General features: G+C 49.4%; 1 protein-coding gene across 1 annotated transcript; it reads right to left on the bottom strand.

Annotated features, from left to right (window-relative positions):
• Positions 1-1,338: 1,338 nt before the first annotated feature.
• Positions 1,339-22,437, bottom strand: NANS (N-acetylneuraminate synthase). Its single transcript, XM_008707873.2, has 6 exons — positions 22,220-22,437; positions 18,482-18,697; positions 6,966-7,065; positions 6,020-6,174; positions 3,277-3,543; positions 1,339-1,569 (listed from the first exon to the last, which is right to left on the bottom strand). The coding sequence occupies exons 1-6, from the start codon at positions 22,349-22,351 to the stop codon at positions 1,360-1,362; spliced, it is 1,080 nt and encodes a 359-aa protein (XP_008706095.1). The 5' UTR covers positions 22,352-22,437; the 3' UTR covers positions 1,339-1,359.
• Between the last annotated feature and the right edge of the window lie 1,725 nt (positions 22,438-24,162).

Here is a 24,162-nt window from a genome sequence, read left to right as displayed (position 1 = left end):
TGCCTGGATGGCGCAGTCAGCTAAGCGTCCGACTCCTGATTTCGGCTCAGGTCATGATCTCGTGGTTGTGGAATCGAGCCCTGCATCAGGCTCCGTGCTCAGCACGGTGTCTGCTTGAAATTTTCTCTCTCCCTTTGTCCCTCCCACTCGTGCTCTCTCTGAAATAAATTAAAAAAACAAACAAAAAAAAAACAGTGCCTCTGCAGAAACTGCTCTGGGATCCACAGGGGAGGGGGGGCTCTACACTCAAGAGTAAAGGAACTTCAAATGGCTAATCATACACATTTGAAAAGAGACTCAAGTATACACTTTGAAACAAGGCGTGATAGTGAACAAGGTCAGATAAATATGAACAAAGATTAGGCATCTGGAAATGAAAGAATTGTTCATCTCAGTATTAGTTCACAAGAACAAAGGGGAGTCTGAGACGGACTCTCTGTGAAAGGTTCACACTGCTTTACAACAAAGCAAAACTCCGCGGCTCCTTTCTGTGAGCTGGGTGTGTAATTTCATTGTGAGAAGGAAGGGCTGATGTCAGCGTGACCACCGTACTTAAAGGCCACCACCAGCTACAAACACACCAAGCCCACACTCCCCATGTCCCCTACACAGCCCCATTTCCCCTCATTGCACCCCCCCCAACTTCCTGTGATCTACTTACTACGCTCATGGCTTGCTGTGCCTTATCCCCATCTGAGTGGAAGCTCCGTGAAGAGACATGGGCTGTGCGCTGTCGTCTCCCAGTACCTCAAGCAGGGCCTGGCACGCAGCAGGACCTCCGTATTGTGGAAAGGAGGAGTGAATGTCCTTTCTCTCTTCGCTCATAGAGATATGCAGGCTTTCAGCATCTCTCAGCCTGCAAGATGCCTGACCAATCCCTTCTCTGATGCCCAGTGACCGCTATGCAGCTCACTGGATACAGAGTCCCAGGGTGGGGAGGGAATAAGGGCAATGGAGAAGAGACAGGAGGTCTGGAGGGAAGAGACAGTTCAGGTCATGTGGACTGGCTTCACGGGCAGGATGAATGAAGGCTTAAAGAAGAGGACCTTGTACAGCCAGCTCGTTCGCTCGCTCGCTCTCTCTCTCACATACACACACGCATACACCTGTGTACCCACACAGCAACTGGACAACAGTGATTTGCTTTTGAGCAAATCACCCACCCCTTCTGGGCCAGCCAGCCTGCAGCACAGACTGGCATGTTCGCTCTTTGTATCCCGCCTACGGGCTTGCCAGTGCCTGGCCCAAAAATGTATGTCTCGGGAGAAGCAGATGAAAGCCAGGTTTCTAGACACCACCACTCCTATCCCACCTCACCCGACAGTACCAGCAAGGCAATTCAGAGAATGGCACTTTATTTTAAGACTTGATTTTTTTGCCATGATTTTCTACTGATTCCTCCATGATGGTGTCGTCTTCTTCAACAGTGACCAGGACCTTCTTGCCCACCAGATTAAAGATGTCTTCAGGAGGGTAGCCTTTGGGCTCACCCACCTTCACCGTGAGCATGTCTAGTGTTAGAACAGTGCCTTCTGGAATTTTCACTTTGGCCACCACGGACTTGCCCAGCTGTGGATAAAATTAAGACTCAGTGCCAGCCTCACAGAAGTCAACTGGTTCATGTTGTTTTGTACCCAAGGTCCCTGACCTGACCAGTCTTCACAGATACCCTGGGAGCAGGGACTCTGTTCTCCCCTCGGTGCCTAGAATGGTATCTCACACACAGCAGGGACTTGGCCAGTGTGGGGTGAACGCAGAGGCTCAGAGGAGGGGCCTCTGGATAAATCGCACAGGAAAGGGCTCGGGTTATACAGCCAAACAGAGCCAGGTCCAAATCCCCTTTAGGTGGGTACAAGCCGTGGTGGAGTTTCTCTGTAAAATGGGAAATAACAGTGCCTCCAGCTTGTCGGACGACAATAGGGATTAGTGATAATAATGTACGTAATCTACGTGGAACATAGAATGCTCCCAATAAAGGAAAATTACGATTACTTTTGTCATCATCCAGTTCAATATCTCACTTTAAACACGGGAAACTGAGGTCCACAGAGGGCAGGTAACTTGGCCAAAGTTGCAAGGAACTGGGATCCTGAGTCCTGGCCCACGGCCATCCTGCTCGGTAAAGTAGGAATACGGAGGGCTCACAAGACTGAGAATGCAGCTACTCAGAGGACAGGAAAGGGGCAGACAGGACAGGCAGGTGAGGGGAATAACGGGTACCAGAAGCTCATGCCAGCCTTCTGTCTTGTCCATAAATGCTGTTGAGCAAATCACTGTATCACTCGACATCGTCCGTGTAAGGGCCAAGGAATGAATTCTAAAATTTCATGCCAGGACCAAAGGTTTGCCAGCAGATGTTATCAGATGATGCATCAGCCTGCTGTAGCCACTGTTTGCCCAGGGAGCCGGGAGGCTCAAAACCAAATTAAGGGCTCAACCCTCCTTCTGCACTTCTGGTGCAATTCTCTCCCCTTTTCCTCTGCAAGGCAGTTTGCTGCTGCTTACTATGATTTCCATTGCCTGGTACATAGGCATCTTTAATTTGAGGGAAGCAATCAGGCCCTACTAGAATAAAAGATGACAACATTCCTCACACAGGCCTGGTATTTGGTCTCTGCCTCCACCCAGACAGCTGCACAGATCACTCCCAGCAGCCCCAGGGTGCCTGGCTGTGTCCAGAGACCAAGACAGGTCTAGGCCAAGCTTCCAAGAAGCCCAGATGGTCAGCAAGGCCGGCAGTATTCCTTGGCCTCACCGTCCCGTCTGTCTGAAGGTCAATGCCGCACAGCTCACACTGTTCCCGGGGGGAGGGGGGTATTTGCGTCATCCCCCACCAGCCCCCCGTGACAACCCACTGCCCCGCCCATCCAGGGCCTCCTCCGCCTACGGATGCCTCGACATATCACAGGCCCCTCTCCCACTGCCTCATGGAACCCCTCTGCTTAACTGTTTCTCAAGGCTTACTTACTCCAAGGGAGTGGGACTTCACCACCCAAGTGTCTCACGAGGCTAACCCCTGCCCTCCTACAAGCCCTGGAGTCTAGAGCACTGGAGCCAAAGGCTTGAGAGGCTTGGTGGGAAATGGCAACAGGACCCTAGCAGGCCGCAGAGACTGCTGACGCTCCCTTAAGTGACATGCTCCTCCTGCTGCTAATGTGAGCCCAGACTCCAGCTGAGCCTGGGCTCAGGCAGGGTGAGTTCTGACTCCCCTGGCGGGATAGCCCACTGCGGCCCCTCCCAGGACAGTGGAGCCTGGCAGGGTCGTGCAGGACCCACCTTCGCATTGCAGGCAATCTCACAGGGCAGCAGCTGCTTGGTCGGGGAGCCCATGGCCCTTTCCACAAGGCGCACGGACCGCACCAGCTCGGCCAGCTCTGCAGGCTCCAGCGAGGCCGAGTGGTCACTCCCTTTCCAGGTCTTGTCCAAAGTTATGTGACGCTCCAGCACCTTGGCACCCAGAGCCACTGCCGCCACAGAGATCGCTATGCCTGTTTCATGCCCAGAATACCCTATGGGAATGTCAGGAAAGAGCTTCTGATATTCCTTTAAAATAGAAAAAAAAAAAAAAGGTTAAATATTGTGACAATGCGCACGTGCAGAGCGAGCCAGATCTAGGCTGGACTCCCAGTTTGGCCTCTCACTGCTTATGCAACTAGAGGCAAGACGCCGAGGCTCCCTGAGCTCCTCCTTCCTGGCATAATACTAGTACCTGTCCACGGCCGCTCCAAATGCGTGAAAAGCACTCGGCACATTGGAATGCTCCAAAAACAATGGCCACTGTTAGCAAGACTGCAGTCTAAGAATGCTTCACACGGCACAAACCACCAGGAGTAACAACAGAACCATAACCGAATGCCTAACCTCATCCAGAAAGCATCTGTCACATTTAATTAGCCTGAGCTGCTGAAAGCAAGCGTGCTGTACGCACAAATATCGTCGTCAGTAATATATACAGCCCAATCTCAAAACAATCCTTCGGTGGAAATGCTAAATAATTAACTCATCTGTGATCTATAATTCACTGAAGGCAACAAAAGATATTCATCAAGGGAGTCTTGTCATTGAGGGGGACCAGCAAGCTTAAGTGTAGTAGAAAGGTCCAGATGGGGTTTAATAAAAGATCAGGACAGCTGAGTGGGAAAGGCCCTGAAAACCAGACTGGAGGGCACGTAATGGACAAGGGAATGCAGGCTGCAGGGTCAACCTGCTGGAACGTGGGTGGGCCAAGCCCGAGATGGGGTGAGCAGGCGGGCGACCCTCACTGTGCTCCGGTATCAGGAGAGGACACGATGGCACCCTGGATGAGAACGGAAGGGAAAGGGGGGGCCATATCCACAGAGAAAGGAAATCAAGGAAAATATCTAGAGTCACGTAAGGCAAATTGATGATGATAGTAATCTCTGTGGGATGAGATTACAGAGAATGTTTACTCTCTATGTTATATATTTCAGAGCTGTAGGAGTTTAAAAAAAATCCGTTTAAATTTTTTAAATGACATGATTTAAAGATGAGCTAGAAATGGAGAAAAAGCTACCACCTGGGAGAGAGAGAAGTTTAGGTAAAAAGGTAGCAGCATCTGTTTTCAAAGAAGGCTAATTTTTTTTTAAGTTACATCTGAAGACTGTGCAGCAACATCTACAAAAGCTTCCACTATCGTGGAAAAAAACCCCAGAAAGTCAAAATACTGTACCAGAAGGAAAATATAAACCAAACTGGCTAATTACAACATCGGGATGATGATGATATTTACAATTCCACTAATATAACTACAGTCATTTTGTAAGATAATTACATACACGTGTTTCTAATTCAGTTAAGCTTCAGGTGCTACCAGGAGAAAGGGATGGAGGTGGCCTGAGACAACAAGAGCCAAAGAATTCTAGTCCCAGCTTTGCCACCAAGCGGCCGTGAGATCTCAGGCAAGTAAGGCCTTTTCCCTCTGGGACTGGATTTCGCCATCTGTAAAATCACTGAGGTGGAGTAGACAAAATCCTGCGAGAGAGAAAGCCCCCTCAAGGCTGTCACCATAACCACTTTGAGCCCCACGAAGGCTCAGAATTACAGGCAAAAAATAAAAGAGCTGGCACACAGCACAGAGCAGGAACACCCAGAAGTTTCAAGAAGGTCTCCTACCACTCAACATGAAGAAAACCCTACAGGTGTTTCTACCAGCCTTATTCACAGTGGCCAAAATGTAGAGCCATCCCAGATGTCCGCTGACGGAGGGACGGGTAAACAGCATGCGGTATACACACACAGGGAATATTATTCAGCCTCGACAAGGAATGAGATCCCGGCACACGCTACAACACGGAGGAGCCTTGCACACGGTGTGTAAGTGCGCGAAGACAGACACAAAGGACACACAGTGTGGGATTCCACTCAGATGAGAACTCTAGAGCAGTCAGATTCATAGAGACACACGCAGAATGGTGGCTGCCAGGGGCTGGGGGAGAAGGGAACAGAGAGTCAGTGTTTAATGGGGACAGAGTGTCAGTTTGGAAAGACGGAAAAGTCCTGGAGACAGACGGTGGTAATGGTTGCCCAGCCATGTGAATGTTCTTAACGTCACTGAACTGTACATCTAAAAATGGTTAAAATGGTAAATCTTCTGTTACCACACACACACACACATACACAAGAGACAACATACCAAGAAAGCATATGAACCAGCAATTCACAGACGAGGAACCTCTAACGGCCAATACAATAATGCAGAAAATGTATACAGACAATTATGAGAACTTACACCTTAAATCTCATAGTGGGAAAAATTAAGATTGGTTTAAAGAAAAATTAATTTACAATCACCTTCTTTAGAATGTATCTGCTTCCTTAACTGCCCAATTGGTTCTAATTTGATTCTATAACAGCAAGATTGTCAATGGATGTTCAGATTACATGAAGCAGGTCAAGATTCGTTAGAACTCTGGCTACAAGAACGGCCCCAGCTTTCCCACAGTAAATGGCTCAAGAAACGCCATTTTGCTGTGGCCCGATCAGACAACGGCCTGCTCACCGCGATGACGCGCAGGTTGACGTCCTCGGGGGGGAGCGGGTATGCGCTGGTGCACTGGAGGAAGCAGAAGTTGGGGTTGAGGGGCTTCACAATCTGATAGACTTGCTTCATGGTGTCCATCGACTGCATCCCGCTGGAGATCACCATTGGGCGGCCTGAGTGACCCAACACCAACACCATCATCACTTTCTCTTTAGGGTTCTGACTCTCCCTCAAGCACACCCCAACTGCTGGCCTCATCACTCAAATGAACTCCACAGGCATCTCTCAGACACTGTGCCAGCCACTGTGGGGGGAGAGGGGAGCTTGGAGGATTCCTGCCCTCCACCCTGAGGACATGCAGACTCCCCTCGCCTGCAGTATTATCGTTTGGTGGAGGGAACTGAATTCAGGAGGCAGAGGAACTTCACGCTCCTCGGAGAAAGATGAGCGTCTCACCGGATGAAGAGGCCGCACAGCATGGCAGGGCGAGCTCGGCCCCCGACTCAAAGCACGAGTAAGCGTGAGGCCTCCCAGCTGGGTGGTCTCGCAGGCCTCCTCTATGAACAACGTATAAAGCATCAAAATCCTACAGCCTGCTTCCGTCCCAGGGTCGTTCGGAGGATCAAATGAGATGATTCATGTTGCAAAACCACTTTACAAACCGTAATGTGCAGAGGGTGGATTACACTACACGCACGGACTATTTCTCAAAGTTGAAACTATCTCTAAGAGGTTTTACGTATACTGCCATAGCCTCCATTTCCTATAAATACAAATCATAAAGTAATCTTTAAAAGGTTCTTATAAGAACTGACTTATCCTTCATTTCTTTCAAGTCAGCACAAGGAAAAACAGAAGTATGTGCTAACTGAACACGTTTCTAACGTCTGTCTTCAGGACACTCTTTAGTGGGTTCCACTAAAGGAGTAAAAATGGGAAGATACGGCAAAAAGTAAACACTTACCTTTTTTGGCTGTCTTTTCCAGATAAGGAAAATTATTAGTGTCCCCAGATCCAACTTTGAAAAACGGAACATTCAGCTCATGCAGAAACTCAACAGCCATCTATAAAAATCAAAGAGGGAGCTCTTTTTCACCACTGTTCAAAATCACTGTGGTCAAGTCAGCCGAGGAGCCACAGACAGAAAAACCCTTCCTCTTGCCCAGCAAGAGGGACTCTCGCAACAACCCGAAAGCAGGGAAAGATGTGTTGTATCAGTCCTTCCATTCGAATTCAAACTTTCATTCATAGCCACCGTCCATTTGTCCAACAAACACTGTACGCTGGCCTGGACTGGCTTCGAGGTCTGCAAAAGAATCAGACCCCAGGCCAGACCTTCGTTCCCAAGGAACCGCAGGGCCCCATCACAAAAGGGTCATGACCTAATCTTGATCCAGAAAACCAGGTGGTGAGACAGTGAATGTTCCTCAGAGGCCTTACCCTTTACTCAAAACCAAAGAGCCAGGGAAAGAGGCCATTTCAACCCCTGCCACAAATGGAAAAAGTGGGGCATTTTATCGCCTGGCCCTGACAGTGATCCACAGCGGCCAGGGCCCTTCAAACCCAAACCCTCTCAGCCCCCAAACCATGCTGCCCACAGGAAAAACAAACCTTGTTCACTTTTTTTTTTTAAGATTTTATTTATTAGAGAGAGAGAGCACAGATGCGCATGAGCAAGAGAGAGTGAGGGCAGGGGGAGAGGGAGAAGCAGACTCCCCACTGAGCAGGGAGCCTGCTGAGGGGCTCAATCCCGGGACTCCAGGATCATGACCTGAGCCGAAGGCGGACGCTTAACCGACTGAGCCACCCAGGCGCCCCTTGTTCACTTTTTTTTGACACGACATCACTGCTCAAGGTTACCTGTCGAGGGCCCTTCACCCTCCCCTTCACCTCCACCAGGGTTCGTCAATAAGACTCAGGATCAGGAAATCGGCAAGTGCCAAGAAATGCTAACAGAATCAGTCGGCAGCAAGTTTTAAGAGTAAATTCTCAGCTTGTTATCAAATTACAGAAACCCCCAAACCTACCTTTCATTGCTATTTTTAAAAATTGGAGTTGGATATAAGAAGTGGGAAGAATGAAGGTCTCAGAATGTTTCCAAATATCTAAGTTTGATCTACTGTAAAATGCTGCCTGGGTTTCAGAAGTAGGTCTGGAAGGCCTGACCGGCTGGGTCACTGCTTCTGCCATTATAATACGGTACACTGATCTCCCAGGGATCTTGCTCAAATGAAATGCAAATTCGGATTCTGCTGGGTTGGGGGGGGCCTGCCGGTCTCTTTCTCTTAAGTTCCTGGGTAATACCACCACTGCTGCTCCGAAAATCCTATTTGGTAAGGAGCTAAGTCACCATGCCTGAAAACCCAGAGGGCACAGCAGTGGCAAGGAACAGTGTGAGAAAGGCATTACACCCGCAGGCTCTTTAAATCAACCCGATGCTGCCTGAGCTTCCTGCCATCTTGCGTGCAGGTGATGACCTACTCCGACCCCAGGCTGCGCTCTGAGACCAACTTTCCTCATATGTAAATCCTCTCGTATCTGAAGCTCAGAGCTGCCGGAGAGCCATAGTGGGCGAGCAGCCAGTGAACAGTTCACAGGCAGTTCACAGGCCCCTGGGTCCAAGACACTGTCCAGCATGGCCCGAGTGCCCCTTACTCCCAGGCCTGCTGAGCTGCCTTCACTGCAATTCGCGCGGCCTTCCCTGAGCAGGATTTCTTCCTCGCCTCTCCTGGCCCCTCCATATCGTTCTCTCACCTCTCCTGTCTATGTGTATCTCACACTGTTAGCCAGTCCTAAGATGGAAGTGAAAAACATTCCTTCTAATGGGTTTATTGAACAAAGTCGACTTCTCCCACTTTTCTCATTCTATCTGGCAGATGGAGAGTGTTTTCTACTGCGGGGGAAAACCCTATGCTAAGTTTTCTTCCTTACAACGTTCAACTCCGTAGAGAAGGGCTCATGATGACACAGCCCCCAAGGGCATGAATAGGAGAGGCACAGGGCGAGCAGGAGCAAGGAGGGACCAAACACAGGTCAAACACTGCAGAAGCTCACCTATGGGGGGCTGGAAAATCTGCATGGAATTCAGTTTTCAAGTGAAAAAGGGGCCTGTTCCCAGTCCCCCCTGGAGAGCCAGCCCCACCTAGCGGCCATTCTGAACAGTGCGGCTTAATCTCTGCAGAGGATGCCAACTGCAGTAATGGGGCAGATCCTGGGCTGGACTGCCGTGCCCAGGGCCCCTCAGGCTGGGTCGGCGCCAGTGGCCCCCCTGTTTTCCACGGACTCCCTGGCTTCCCCTAGGCCTGCCCACCCCGCTGTCCAACCCCTTTCCGTGTAGGGGTACCGTGCAGCCAGGCAGCCTCACAATTCTCCTCCTCCCACCCCGAGCACAAAGGCTTTCAGTCTGAACGGAACTGCCGACAGGACCTTCCCCGCGCATCCACTGGCTTACACATGCAGGAAAGGGCCCACCAGCAACCTGGTTCCACCAGAGCTCCCTCTTACAGGGTCCCAATAAATACACTTGTCTAGCTTTTCTTTTTTTATCCCAGTGCTTCCCAAACTTATTCAACTCAGAACGCTTGGTTAGTAGGGGGAAGGGGGCGGGGGAGAGGGTTTACTACTAATAATTAATTGGTAGTAATTATTAATGAGGATCGACAATGTGTGTCCATATCATGGCCCACTGATCAGAGGGGTAACAGAAGCAAGAGGAGGAGCTGGGATTTTTCTAAAGCCCATTCCCCTCCCCTCGGCATTTGAGACCCTGTGGAAAAGGAAAAAGAAGCCCACCCTGATGAGCTGCGGAGAACAGAGGGTGCTGGAGAGCTGCCCAGCATGAGGGACTGAGGAGGGGGAAGCCCGGGACAGGACAGTCCCGGTGGCCCTGTCAGAGCACACCATGGCTTGGGTGGGGGGGTGCCCTGCTGGCAGGGGTGGCAAAGGAAAGAAGAGAGGAAGAAAGAGGGCACCCCAAAGGGCAGCTCTGCTAGGACAGGACACTTGTGTGTGAGGGCAACATGTCCCTCAGGGGCCACCTCGATGGTCATGGCCTCCGTTTGCTTTCTCAATAGAACTCTCCATTTAGACCAAAGGAACCCTGCTCATTTCAGCCCTGTTGCATGTGCCTCTCTGCAGCTCTGACCAGGTGCCCTGGTAGTTCTGTCAGCCTTGGTAAAATTCCACCACACTGTAACCTTTCCTCAGCATACGAAGCACACCCTAGGCCAGCGCCCAGCGTGGAGAAACACGGCACTCGCTAAAAGGCTACCGTCCACAAGGAAGTGACGGTGGGTAAATACTCAGAGCCACCTGCCAGGTAAACACAGAACCAGGGGGCAACCCACTTCCAAGAGCCGGGCAGACAGGACGTGCTGGTTCACAAAGGGGACCTGGCCAGCAAATTAACTCCTGTAAAGGCTCTAAGAATGCATTTCCCCTCACCGCCTACGCCCGGGTCGGCCAGGAGGATACTTGGGAACAAATGGCATTCCTAGGACAGAGATGCCGCCCTGTCCAGATCGCATGCAGCGCAACAACTCCAAAGGGTTCTCAGTAACAGAACGGCTACTGTTCGGTGGACGCAGATCTCGCACGGCCCTCACCCCGACCTCTCCCCATAGCCATGTGGGCTGGGCATCTTTATTACCCTGTTTCTACAGAGGGGACCCCTGGGGCTCAAAACGGTAACCTGATGAGCCTGAACGCACACAGGGCCGGCGCCAGAACCTGAACTCAGAGACAGTGGCCGCAGCGCGAGAGCGGCACACGCCACACCGCAGGCCTTCCCGGAGAGCGGAGGGGAAGGCCGAGAGGCAGACCCCCAGCACCCACACCCAGGCTCCTCTCCATCTCCCAGCTGCTCCTGCGTCTACCTCAAAGCCACCCGGGAGTGAACGACCTCAACAAGCCACTTTTCCCAAGCGCGCCTCACAGATGCAAGGAGGCGCCCTCTCTCCTCCAGAGTCCACACCCGGGAGCTCAGGTGCCTGGCAGCACGGACCGAGAAGGAAAGCGCGCATTCCGGGTGCAAGCGCCCTTAGTCGCATCTTCCCTGGCCTGCGTCAGAGCTGGGAGAGCCCTCGGCCGGCAGCGAGTTCACGTGCAAAAGGAAACGGAGGCCCGGAGACGGAAGGGACTCCCCAGGCTCACACCGAGATCAACCCAGAGCAGAGCCAGGGCAGGAAGCCAGACGTCCTGACGCTCAGCCCGCGTCGCCCTCCTTAACTGAAGCTCACGTTGGCTCAGCGGCGGCTGTGCGCTGCGCCTTCTGTCAGTAATCACCGGGATCCTCGCGACAACCTTGCGAGAGGGCTTCAGGTGCTGACCCTGCTTTGCAGCTGAGCGACAGAAGCACAAAGAGGCTGAACCACCCCCGCGTGGACTCAGCAGGGATGACCGGCAGAAGCATATTCAAATTCGGAACCTGACCCCACAGTCCGCGCACTTAACCGCGAGACCGCACAGCCTGGGTGTGCACCATTCAGCACGGGGCCCCCAAGGTTTGGGTGTTCACACTCTTAAAAATGACTACAGACTCTACAGGGTTTTTGTTTATGTAGGTTCTCCCTACTCGTATTTACGGAATTAAAAATTAAAACTAAGGGATTTGGGTTTTTTTAACTTAAAAGTTTTTATTTTGAGATAATTACAGCTTGACGTGACGCTACTAAGAAATAATACAGAGAGGGGCGCCTGGGTGGCACAGCGGTTAAGCGTCTGCCTTCGGCTCAGGGCGTGATCCCGGCGTTCTGGGATCGAGCCCCACATCAGGCTCCTCCGCTATGAGCCTGCTTCTTCCTCTCCCACTCCCCCTGCTTGTGTTCCCTCTCTCGCTGGCTGTCTCTATCTCTGTCGAATAAATAAATAAAATCTTTAAAAAAAAAAAAAAAGAAAGAACACAGAGAGATCCTATGTACCCTTCACCCAGTTCTCCCCATGGTGACACCTTGCAAAACTAGAGTACAAAATCACAACTGGGAAAGTGACGTTGACAGAGTCTATGATCCGATTCCAAGGTCACCATTTCTACATGTATCCCTTTGTGCGTCTAACTATGCAGTCTGACCATGTGCAGGCTGGCGACAACCAGAGTCACAATACAAAACCGCGCCATCACTCCAAGGCTTTACAGCCACATCCACTCACCTCCCTTCCCCTCGCGAACCACTGACAGCCATTCCGCTGTTCTCTGCCTCTGTAATTTTGTCATTTCAAGACTGCTACATAAACTCAACCGTAGAGCACGCCACCGTCTGAGGCTGGCTTTTTCACTCAACGTGATAACCCCGGAGAGCCCTCCAAGCTGCAGCACGGATCAGCAGTTCATTCTTTTTTTATGGCTGGAACCATTCACCAGCTAGAGAACTCTCTGGTTGTTCTAGTTTGGGGGCTATTACAAATAAAGTTGTCATGGGGGCGCCTGGGTGGCTCAGTCGTTAAGCGTCTGCCTTCGGCTCAGGTCATGCTCCCAGGGTCCTGGGATCGAGCCCGGTGTCGGGCTCCCTGCTCAGCGGGAAGCCTGCTTCTCCCTCTCCCTCTGCTTGTGTTCCCTCTCTCGCTGTCTCTCTGTCAAATAAATAAAATCTTTAAAATAAATAAAGTTGTCATGGACATGCATGTACAGGGCTTTGTGTGAATTTTAAGTTTTCATTTCTTTTGGGATAAATTACCAAATGACATCTGGAGGGCTACGTGCTGAGCGTGTCATTTGTGTTGTTTTTTTAGGTGTGCAATAAATGGCTATTTTTTTATTGAGCTATAATTGACACAACAGTATCAGTTTTGGGTGCACAACATGATTTGATGTACATATACACTGTGAAATGATTACCATAAGTTCAGTTAACATCCATCCCCGCACAGATGCAAAATTTTTTGTGTCCAGTTTGTAAAAAAACAACCAGTATACTGCGTGAGTGAATTGTGATATGATACCGCATGTGAACTGTGTTAAAATAAGGTTGTGTTTAGAAAAAGGAGAGTGCCGTGTTATTCTGCAGAGTGATTATACATTCCCACCAGCAATGAACGAATGACCCATTTTCTCCGCATCCTTGCCACCATTTGGTGTTATCGTGGCTTTTTGTTTTAACCAGACTGATAGCTCTGTAGCGATACGACATTGTGGTTTAAAACTGAGAAATTTTTTAAAAGATTTTATTTATTTGAGAGACAGAGAGAGAGAGAGAGAGAGAGAGAGAAAGCACGAGAGGGAAGGGAGAGGGAGAAAGAATCTCAAGCAGACTCCTCACTGAGCACAGAGCTCACCGAGCCCAACGCAGGGCCTTGTCTCACGACCCTGAGGTCACAACCTGAGCCAAAACCAAGTCGGACACTTCACTGACTGCACCACTCAGGCGCCCCTAAATCTGAGAAATTTTAGAATAGACAAGCACAAAAGAAAAAAACATGAATTGGATGTCATTAAAATTAAAGATGTTTGTGCTTCCAAGAATACCATCAAAACGTAGAAAGACAACCCAGAGAATGGGAACCACTTCTGCAAATCGTGTATCTGACTCAGGACTCCTAATATCTGGAACATATAAAGACATATAACCCAATTAAAGACTGGCAAAGGATCTGACAGACATTCTTCCGAAGAAGGTTATACGAATGGCCAATAAGCACGTGCACAGACGCTACATCAGGGGAAATGGGAATCAAAACCACAATGAGATGCCACCTCACACTTGCCGGGACAGCTAGAATCAGAAAGTCCGATCATAACAAATGTTGGTGAGGACGTGGCGAAACCCAGACGCGCCTGCACTGCCGGGAGGGTCACAAACTGGTGCAGCCGCTCTGGACAACGGTCTGGCGACCGCTCAAAAGCTAAATGCAGACTTACCACATATCCGCAGAGAATAAAAACACGTCCGTACAAAACCTGTGTGGTTCGCGGAAGACTTATTCCTGCTAGCCAGAAAGTGGAAACCACCCGAATGCCCATCAGCGGATAAGCGGGTAAATAAAGTGTAGTAGGTCTGTACTGGTGACTATGTACAAGGACGGAAAGCAGAAGAGGGGCTGCCTCGGGCTGGAGAAATGACTGAATGGGTACGTGGTAAAAACGCGCTCGCGTCGACTGTGCTGAAGGCCACCGCATCTCTGAAGATACTAAAAACAACTGAACTGCAAACTGTAATTGGTGAGCTGTGTGGCCTGGGACAGAGGTTGTTACTAAAATAAAAGAGCACATAGCACACCTTCCCTTAGCCACTGCCAGGGGAATGATGTCATCACGTATCACGCAGCCTCTGGAAACTCCACTACACGCTTGGGAGAGAATGACAGTGAAGAAGGCAAATCACATTTGGGTATCACTATGAAAACAGTTTGGAACTGGTGGACCTTCTGAAAGGTCGCCTGATCCCCCCAGAGGTTCCTGGACCACACTTTGAGAACCACTGTCATACTCTTCCCATTATTCTTATCTGTTATTGTTGCTCTCAGGTGTCACTGCAGTGGAATTCCCACGTGACCTCTCTTCCACTTTCCCCTTTCTTTGGTCAGATTTTAGGAAAACTGTCCTGGGGAAGCAACTATGTGGTGGAGGATGGGGGAGTAACTACACCACTGAGGCTAATTATTTTTATTTTTTTATTTTATTTTTTAAGGATTTATTTATTGGGGTGCCTGGGTGGCTCAGTTAGTTAAGCATCTGCCTTTGGCTCAGGTCATGATCCCGGGATCCTTGGACTAAGCCCTGCATCGGGCTCCCTGTCAGTGGGGAGCCTGCTTCTCCCTCTGCCTCTGCCTCACTCGTGTTCTCTCTCACGAGAGAGAGAGAGAGAGAGAGAGAGCGCACACATCTGTGTGTGCATGCAAGCTGGGGAGAGGGAGAGAATCTCAAGCAGACTCCCCATGAGTGTGGAGCCCGAGGTGGAGCTGGATCTCACAACCCTGAGATCATGACCCGAGCCAAAATCAAGAGTCAGATGCTTAACTGACTGAGCCACCCAGGTGCCCCAAGACTAATTATTTTTAACAAACAGGTCAGGACTTAGTCCTCCAATGAAAGTGCTTCTCAAATTTGTGACTCTGGGAAAGGCTGTATGCCTATTCCAAAGACAACACTAGAGACCCAGAATACTGGCGTAATCTTTGGAAATTCTCTCCGGAGCTTTGCGGGCCCTGTCTCGTTACTGACTCATTACTAAGCCCATCAGACCAAAAGTTTCACATTCAGCACAAGAAGGATTAGTAGTTTCCTAAACCCAAACCTGCCCTCTTAAGATGAGGGCTTAGCTGTCTCTGAGTGTTTGAGTTCTAGAGGATTGCCAAAGAGCAATCCCAAAATGCTGTCAACCCAGAGTACATGAAACAAGCACATAAGGAAAACAAATGGTCACTTTCCAACTGTGACCTTCCTTCCACCGAGGCACTAAGTGTGTACTAAGATCCGGATGTGCTAATAAGATCAGGATGGACTAAGTGCCAGGATCTGGGTTCACGGGGAACACACAGACAGGGCCCCATCTTGAGACGTGTGCTCTGTGTACATGGGCTCACGCGCTCCAGAAGACAAGCCTGCACGTTAGGTATTTTAATCAATGCCTTGCCCTTTCCCTAAGAGGAAACAGGCCCAGGGAGAGGATGGAAGAGTGTGGTCAAGTGGGCGCAGTTAGCTGATTAGTGACCACTGACACCCTCCCTGTGAAAGGGGGATAACTGTGCTATTTGAAGAGGTTAAGACTTGAGTCAATGAGTTGTTATGTTCAAAATACCTAGCACAGAACTTGGTACATCATAAATACTCAAGAAATGTTAGTTAATGGTAGAACCAAAAACAACACCCAAGTCTTTCAGGTCCTAAAGCACATGTTCTTTCCTGCTTAAACTTTGTTTGATTTACAGATCCTTTAAGAATCTGATAAAAACCACCAACCCTCTCTTTTGTTTGGCTCCTTCTTTAATTCTTTCAACAAATGTCTCCCAACCACCCACTGCAGGCAGGGCCAGGCTAGCAGTCTGGGAGGGAGCTGGGTGCCTTAACACACAATTCCACGAGCACCAGGACAACTTAAGAGGGGCCTGGGGAACCAAGCTGGGGAACAGGAAGAATTCCCTGAGAAAGCGTTCTTTAAGCTGGGATCAGAAGAAAAGCCCAGCAACCTCTTTAGGAACGCTGTCCTTGGGGCGCCTGGGTGGCACAGCGGTTAAGCGTCTGCCTTCAGCTCAGGGCGTGATCCCGACGTTGTGGGATCGAGCCCCACATCAGGCTCCTCCGCTATGAGCCTGCTTCTTCCTCTCCCACTCCCCCTGTTTGTGTTCCCTCTCTTGCTGGCTGTCTCTACCTCTGTCAAATAAATAATAAATAAAATCTTAAAAAAAAAAAAAAAAAACTGGTAGGAACGCTGTCCTAAAAAAATCCGTCTCCTGGTCCCCAGAGCAGCTCTGGGGCCCGGAGGCTCTCTAACCACCAACATGAAGGCGGTAAAGAGCGAGGGGGAAGCCCAAAGACTCTGCTGAGCTCCACGAAGCCACACACACCTGGACTGATGCCCAGGCAGAGTTGAAGGGCCAGAGAAAGCACACTATACCTTCGAGACCCATTTCCTAGCTGTGTGACTCTGTACAGACTTCCCAGCCCCTCTGAGCCTCCATTTCTTCATCTGCAGAGTGGGGCAGAGTAGGAATAAAATACATTTACTGTAAGTGAAGATGCTCTGTAAGCCAGAACATATAATTCAAAAGCAGGAAATTATGGTCATCAAATGCACAACTGGATCTGAAGACTGTCATGCTTATGAAAGCTGCGCATTAAGGACGGAATTCGTCCTACAGAACTGAGGCCTGGACTTATCGTTTCCCAAAGATGCCCAGGTTCTCTGCCCCCCCCCCCGCCCCTGTGCAAACTACCAACAGCCTAGGCTAGACTTATGTTTCTTTTCAACTCAATTTACAGACATAGTTTGGGATTGGGACAGGGACACAAACAGTCAGGGAGGCCTACAGAATGAATTGGAATCGCTTCAAATACTCTGGATTGACCAAAAGCATTCCAAATGTTTCAAGAGCCATAAAAATGCTTGCAGGTTTCATCTAATGATTTACTTCTGCAAAGCAAAGAAACAACACAAAATACAGAAAAATGATACTCATCTCAGCATTATTTATGAGCACAAAAAGAGTAAACCTGCGTGTCCAAAAGCAGAGAAATGGTTAGGTATGTTATAAATCCCCAAAAGAAGTATTGCATTGCTGGGGCGCCTGGGTGGTGCGGTCGGTTAAGCATCTGACTCTTGGTTTCGGCTCAAGTCGTGATCTTGGGTAGTAAGACTGAGCCCCGCGTCAGGCTCTGTGCTCAACAGAATCTGCTTAAATTTCTCTCTCCCTCTGTCCCCACCCTCGTGCACATTCTCTCTCTCAAGTATTTTTTAAAAAAGAAGTATTACATTGTTATTAAAAACATCAAGCATGGTGCGCCTGGGTGGCTCAATTGGTTGGCCGATCAACTCTTGCTTTCAGCTCAGGTCGTGATCTCAGGGTCATGAGACCGAGCCCCACATAGGCTTTGCACTGAGCCCAGCATGGAGCCTGCTTAGGATTCCTCTCTCCTCTCCCTCCGCGCCCCCCCCAGCCCATGCACATGCACGCAGGTGCTCTAAAAGATAATAAATGTTAAAAAAAAAAAAAAAAAAGGAGAGAGAGAGAACTTTAAGCAAAAGATGTGGGGACTTATATGTCAATTGTAGCTCAGTAAAGCTGGGGGAAGAAAATCCAGATATAGGTAAAAGCTTATGGTATAATGTTAAATGGGAAAAGCATGCACAGAACTAAATATGCACAAATATAGCAGCCAGGCAATAAAACATGCACAGAAGAGACTTCAGGAGGAAATCTATAAAAAGAGCTACCAGAGAGGGATTATGGGTCAGTTTTTCCTGTTTCTAAACTTTCTATGATATTTATTATTTTTACAATTAAAATTTTTACATTTGAAAACAGAGTACATGAAGGGATCTCACAGAGGCAGGTCACAGAGCAGACAGGACCTGAGACCTGGCACCAGCTGGACCCTTCCAGGATGTCAGCATGACATTCTGTGAGCCACTCAGGATGACTACCAATGCCCCCCACCCAAATCCGCCAAGGCCACTCAGCAAGGGGCGGATCCCTACCAGAAGGGAGGTTTCCTGATTCCTAGTCCAGGCCACTTTCCGCTGGGAGAAAACTGGTCTGGTAGGGGTCTCCCACGAGCCTTAGGGACTCAGGGATGCCGGTGTGGCTGCCCCCTACTCCCAAAGACAACTTATTTGGAAACTTCTGGTACTCCTCCCACAAAATCTCACCTGTGCTCCTCCTGGCCTCCCATTTAGCTGGGCATTAATACAGTTAATGTGATTGGGAACTACAGATCCAGAAAGCACAAAAAGTCTCAGGTAAGCAACGGCTGGAGCTGACTCTAGGCCAAAAGCCACAGGCCGCCTGCTGTCCCCTAGCAAATGACGAGCAGCACCCAAGAGAACTCACCTCATCCATGCCGGAGGCCGTGAAGAAGATGCCAACCTCCTGGGCATATTTCTGCAGCTCCCTGTACTGGGCATGGCTGAACTCCAGGTGGCGCTTGTGCTCCCCGTACGTCTTCCCCCAGGAATGCTTGGATGTATAGGGCCTCTCCAAGGCTTTCCGATTAAACTTGTACTCCAGCTCACTCTTCTGGAACTTGGCACAATCGGCCCCACACTCCTGCAACACACAACAGGGCTCCTTTCAGTGACCTGTCGTGGACTCTCAGAGAAAAGGGAAATGTTGGGGTAACTGCTCTGACATCAGTATCTTTAAAAATAAGGCCGACTGACAGAGGCAAAGAGGAACAGGGGAAGCAAGAAAGTCTCAAAGGAAGAGAAGGCTGGGGATGGGGCTTCCCCCTATTTTTCCCCCTTAAAATGCGAAAAGAAAAGAAAAGGCGCTTTTCACTTTGTTTTACATTAAAAATAATTAAACAGCTAAGGAAGATTTTAAGTTGAGTAACTCAACAGAGAATAGCAAAACGAGCACTGGGCCAGAACTGAGGGGAAGTCAGGATCTGACTCTCACTCTGGATAAGTCACACCTGCTCTCAGGACTCAGCGTCTCCGTGTACATCAAGAGCTGCTCTGGGCTCACTCCAGGACCTGCAGCTGTTCTGAGGAGCCCCCTTGTGGGGCAGAAAACAAACAACTCTGCTTTAACTGTCCTGCACTTATGCTTTTCTGCATGGCACCTTGTTTGAACAAAAGGTTCTGGGGCAAAAAGTACACAGACAAGACTTAGAAAGGCCCAGGCCTTACTGAACAGAAGCTGTAACATAAAACCTGGATCGCCCGGCTATAAAAGCTATAATTCTACTGCCAGTCAGCCCCCCAATCTCTCAAAACTGCATTTAAAAACCACTCAACAGAAAGAGGAAAACCCTCTAAAGTCTCCAGCTCACTGACATTTCTGCAGACAGAGTTATTCACGCTGCTAAAAACCTCACTTCCAGAAATATCTGTGCTAACAGTGCTGCTCCCACTCCTGGAAAGACCACAAGATGGCATGGTCAGGAAAGTTTAAAAAACATGAGAACTGAAAGTGACCTTGGGCAACAGAGTTCTCATTGTCTAGAGGAAGATCCCCAGGCCCAGAGTAACCTGAGCGAGCTTGCACAGTGAGTCTCTGGCAGAGCTGGAGAGAAGATCGCTTTGCAGAGGCTGCAGAGCACGTGTCTCCTGGCCCACCCATGACTGCCACCCGGATGCCGGCTCCTGGCCCATGACTGCCTCCCGGATGCCAGCTACAGCCAGGCGTCCGGCAAACTAAGGGAGAGGCCTTCACAGGGCGTCGGTTCCCGTTCCCTTTGCTTCTCAGCTCTATCGCAAGGAGTGGAAGAGCCTGTCTGCTCTGGGCAAACTTTTCATTTACAGGAAGACGATAAAAGTGAAGTCGCAGAAACTACTAAAGACAAGAGGTCAGATAAAGTTCTACTACATTCCACATGACAGCAGTTGTTCAGGGAGAAAAGCAGTTTCTTCCTCTTCTTTCCTAAAACTGAGTGATTTCTCTGTTTAATTCTATGGTGAGCTCCAGGTTCAGAAAACACAGTCTTGTCCCTGTTTTACCACAATGCTGATGGTGTTCAAGTTTTTACTGATTCTCTCCTGACAAAACAAAATTCAAAAACAAAACAAGCAACAAAACCCCAGGATGGGCCAAGGTGTGATGCTCCCTTTGCAGCAAAATTTGGAAGTTAAGGGGCGCCTGGGTGGCACAGCGGTTAAGCGTCTGCCTTCGGCTCAGGGCGTGATCCCGGCGTTCTGGGATCGAGCCCCACATCAGGCTCCTCTGCTATGAGCCTGCTTCTTCCTCTCCCACTCCCCCTGCTAGTGTTCCCTCTCTCGCTGGCTGTCTCTGTCTCTGTCAAATAAATAAATAAAATCTTTAAAAAAAAAATTGGAAGTTAAAGTATATTCAGTTAGTAAATCTAATTATAATACATTTATAGTTTATAGTACATACTTCTAATAATATATTTTGTTGTAAGAAAATAAAAATAATTGAATGAACTCAACTTTTAATATTGCAAATAGATTCATTTCATTGAGCTACTCTGGGTAACTAAACATGGGAATGTGACTTTATTTGGCAACAAAGACTAAAAAAAAAATCCTAAAATACAAGAATTTCACAAGATTCCACTGCTTTAATTTTAAAAACACGCACATTATAAAATAAGTGAAACTGAAGCCCAGAGAGGAAAAGTCACCTGCCCAGGATTATTCAGCTAGTAAGTGGTATCTTCACACCAGTCCAGTGTTCTTTCCACTGTACCACAGGCTCAACCTCTAGATCTTCTCCCCTCACCCCAGAACCAACCTCCAAAATTAAGAGAGAACGAAAACTTTGTTTCTATGGCTTCAATATCTCAGGGTATTTTTACAACCTCAGCATTCAGAGGTCACACCTCCACAAACAGGTTGTTACCTAAATTAAGAGCAGGAATTCCCCCCCTAGAAAGCAATGTTACACCACGAAGGCTATAACTGGTTAGGAGCAAAGAGCTGAAATCCAGTATTTACTGTATGCCCTTGGGCAAGTCACTTCTCTGAGCCTTTAAAATGAAATCAATCGCATCCACCACATTGTGTAGTAGGAATGAAGGGAGATGGTGCAATTAAAGCATTCAGCCCATTTAGTGCAGCTGTCACTCTTTAAAAGTATTTTATGATCCAGTAGGCTTCCATACAAGCAGAGTTAATCCTGAAAGAAGAGCAAGGTAAATACCTAATCACAATTGATTAGGTGAACAGCTTTCACTGAAGGGGTTGGGGGGGGGGGAGGAGACGGAGTGAGCCAGAACAGAGAGCAAGAAATTTGGACAGCGACAATGCAATTCGAAGGGAGCAGTAATAGGGGCCCGGCCCAGCCTTGTGGGGAAGGATTGGAAAAAGCATCCAAGTAGACCTGTACATGAATACAGGTCTGAACAGAAATAGAAATTTGCCAAGAGGGAGCACTGAATACTCATAAACCTATCGCTAACAGCTAACATTTATTGAGTCCTCTGCAAATACTGTGCTAAGAGCTTTACATAAGTCATTCCATTTGGTCCTTACAACCCCGAGGTAAGTACTATCATCAACCCGATTTCCAAATGATGAAACCGAGGCTCACAGAGGTTAAGTAACCAGGCCATGTTCATATAGCTGGTGAGTGGTGGCGTCTGAATTTGAACCCAGAGTCCTGGCATTTTAACCGTTTCATTTTCCAAACACAAGAAATGGCAAGGGAGAGACCACAGCAACTTTCAGGAACTTCAGAACTTGCTGGAAGTAATTCAATGTCGCTGAAGGATGTCAGAAATGAAAACTGATAGGCAGGAAGGAACCAGGTCATTAAGGTCCTGGAGGCTATGTTAAAGGGTTTCGACTCTACCCATGGACAATGGGGAACCACTGAACGTGGCAGGGGTACAACCTCATCAAACCTGTGTTTTAGGGAGATCATTCTGCCACCAGAAGGGGGCAAAGGTCGGGTCAGGAGGCAACTGCAGTAATGCAGACAAGTGAGGAGGGTGGGGAGGGATGAGGAGGACTCCAAAGATTTAGAAATGGACCTGGCTAGCTGGACACCAGGCCGCACGCGAGCTACCAAGAGAAGCAGAGGAAGGTGGTCCCAGCTCCCCGCCGCAGGCTGTCCCGCGGCCCCGCCCCCGGCCAGCGCCCTTTTCCTCCCGGGCTCTGCCCTCACCTTGGCCGTGCGGATCATGCGCTTGGCCACTTCTAGATCGCCCTGGTGGTTCTGGCCGATCTCGGCAATGATGAAGCACGGGTGCTGCCCGCCCACCCAGCGCCCGGGACACAGCTCCAGCTCCAGCGGCATCGCGACGGCTCGAGTTCCACCGCCCCACCGCCTGCCTGAAGTCCGGTCCGCAGCCCAGTGGAGACCACGCGCCGGCGCGGCCACGTCAGTTCCACCACGTTAGCCGGCGGCCGCGCAGCCAATCCGCGGGCCCCAACTCGCTCCCGCCAGCCAATCGAGGCAGGGGGCGGAGCCTCCCTCGAGGAGGGCGGTGCGGCGGGAGTGGGCAATTTAGCTCGCTTCTGTAAAGCTGTGCTCATTTCCCGGCCGGGTAGGTAGCAAGGCCCGTAATGGTCGCGGCCTCCCTGCTTCACCTGTGAGTCAACATTCTCCTAAGGGGAGTTAGAGGGGAAGACGGCTGCCTTGGGCGCGGGGAGAGCGCGCCCTACGGTGTAATGGAAAAAATGGATTATGGAGTTGCAATTACAGAGCTGGTTTGAGCACGGGTCCTCCCACTAACCGGTTCTTGATCATGAATACATTAGTCTTTCTGAACTTTATTTTCCTTTTCCCCAAAATGAGAAAATTATATAGGTTCGTGAGATGATTTATAGACAACCCTGATCACAGTACTTGGCCTGTAGTAAGGTTTCAATAAGTGCTCTCCAATCTTGTTATGAGAGGCAATGGATTCGAAAAGTTCGGCTGACTTGCCCAAAGCCATCCAGAAAGCCAGAGCAGAGCTGGGACCGGGGCCGTGGTCTGCCTCCCAGTCTAGGGCTGTTGCAGTACGCTATTAGGTTGCAAAGTTCAGAAATAAGAGACAGTTTGAAGGAAAAAAAAAAAACAACTTAATTTCCAGCTTTACTTAATCAGAACTGATGAGCAAATTAATAAGAAAAAGGCAAGGAGGAGTTATCTCTGGATGGAAGGTGAGAAGAGTAGGATTTGGACACACTGGTACAAATATGCAGGTGAAACTGCCCACCAGGTGGGAGAAGAGGCAGGTCTGAGGCTCAGTAGAGTTCTGGGCCAGAGAGAAACCTGAGCCATTCTGAATGAGGACAAGACAAGGGATAGTTAGACCTCTGTAGGAGAGAGCGTGCAGAGGGATGAACAGTGTGGATGAACATGGAGGAATGAGCTTGGGCAGCAGCCACGGCAGGAATGGAGAAGAGACTAGAAGCAGGTGACAGAACCAGGGTGGTCCTGAGGGGAGGAAACCCACAGGGTCAAAGGCCCAGAGCAGTCCAGGAGAACAAGAAAGAAGAGACCAGTGAACTTGGGGATCAGGGAGCCGGTGGAAGGAGCAGATTTGTTGGCCAAGGGAGGTGAGGAAACAGAAGGGACACAAATAGACCTTTTCTGGGGAACATTTGGTTGTTAAAAGCAGACGGTAAATAGACCCTCGGCTAGATGGGGTCCTAGAGTTGGGGGTTTCTGAAGGGCACCAGGGAGGCCAGGAGGAAGCAATCAAAGGAGAGAAAGGGATTGTAGCAGGGTTCACTTATTCGTGATATGTGGGTGTGCTAGACTGGGTGGCACGTGCGGTCTGTCGAGTTTAACTGGCATTGGACATCTGAGGCTGAGCAAAAGACCCTGCCTGAGTCCAGAGAAGATTAAAATTTGACTCAGCACTAAAGTAGTGCTACTTGTGCTAAAGAAAAAACCATTATGGTTTTGAATAATTTGTGAAGAAGTGAACATTAAGTTTAAAGGGAAAAAAGGAGAAATCACATTTAAAAATACAACTAGGGGCACCTGGTGGCTCAGTTGGTTAAGCATCTGACTCTCGATTTCGGCTCAGGTCATGATCTCAGGGTTGTGGGATTGAGCCCCATCAGGCCTGGTGCCCAGTGCGGAGTCTGCTTGAGATTCCCCTTCTCCCTTTG

Source organism: Ursus maritimus, unplaced genomic scaffold, assembly GCF_017311325.1.
Source record: "Ursus maritimus isolate PB19 unplaced genomic scaffold, ASM1731132v1 scaffold_17, whole genome shotgun sequence".
Classification (NCBI taxonomy): domain Eukaryota; kingdom Metazoa; phylum Chordata; class Mammalia; order Carnivora; family Ursidae; genus Ursus; species Ursus maritimus.
This window is presented reverse-complemented; position numbering and strand designations above follow the sequence as displayed.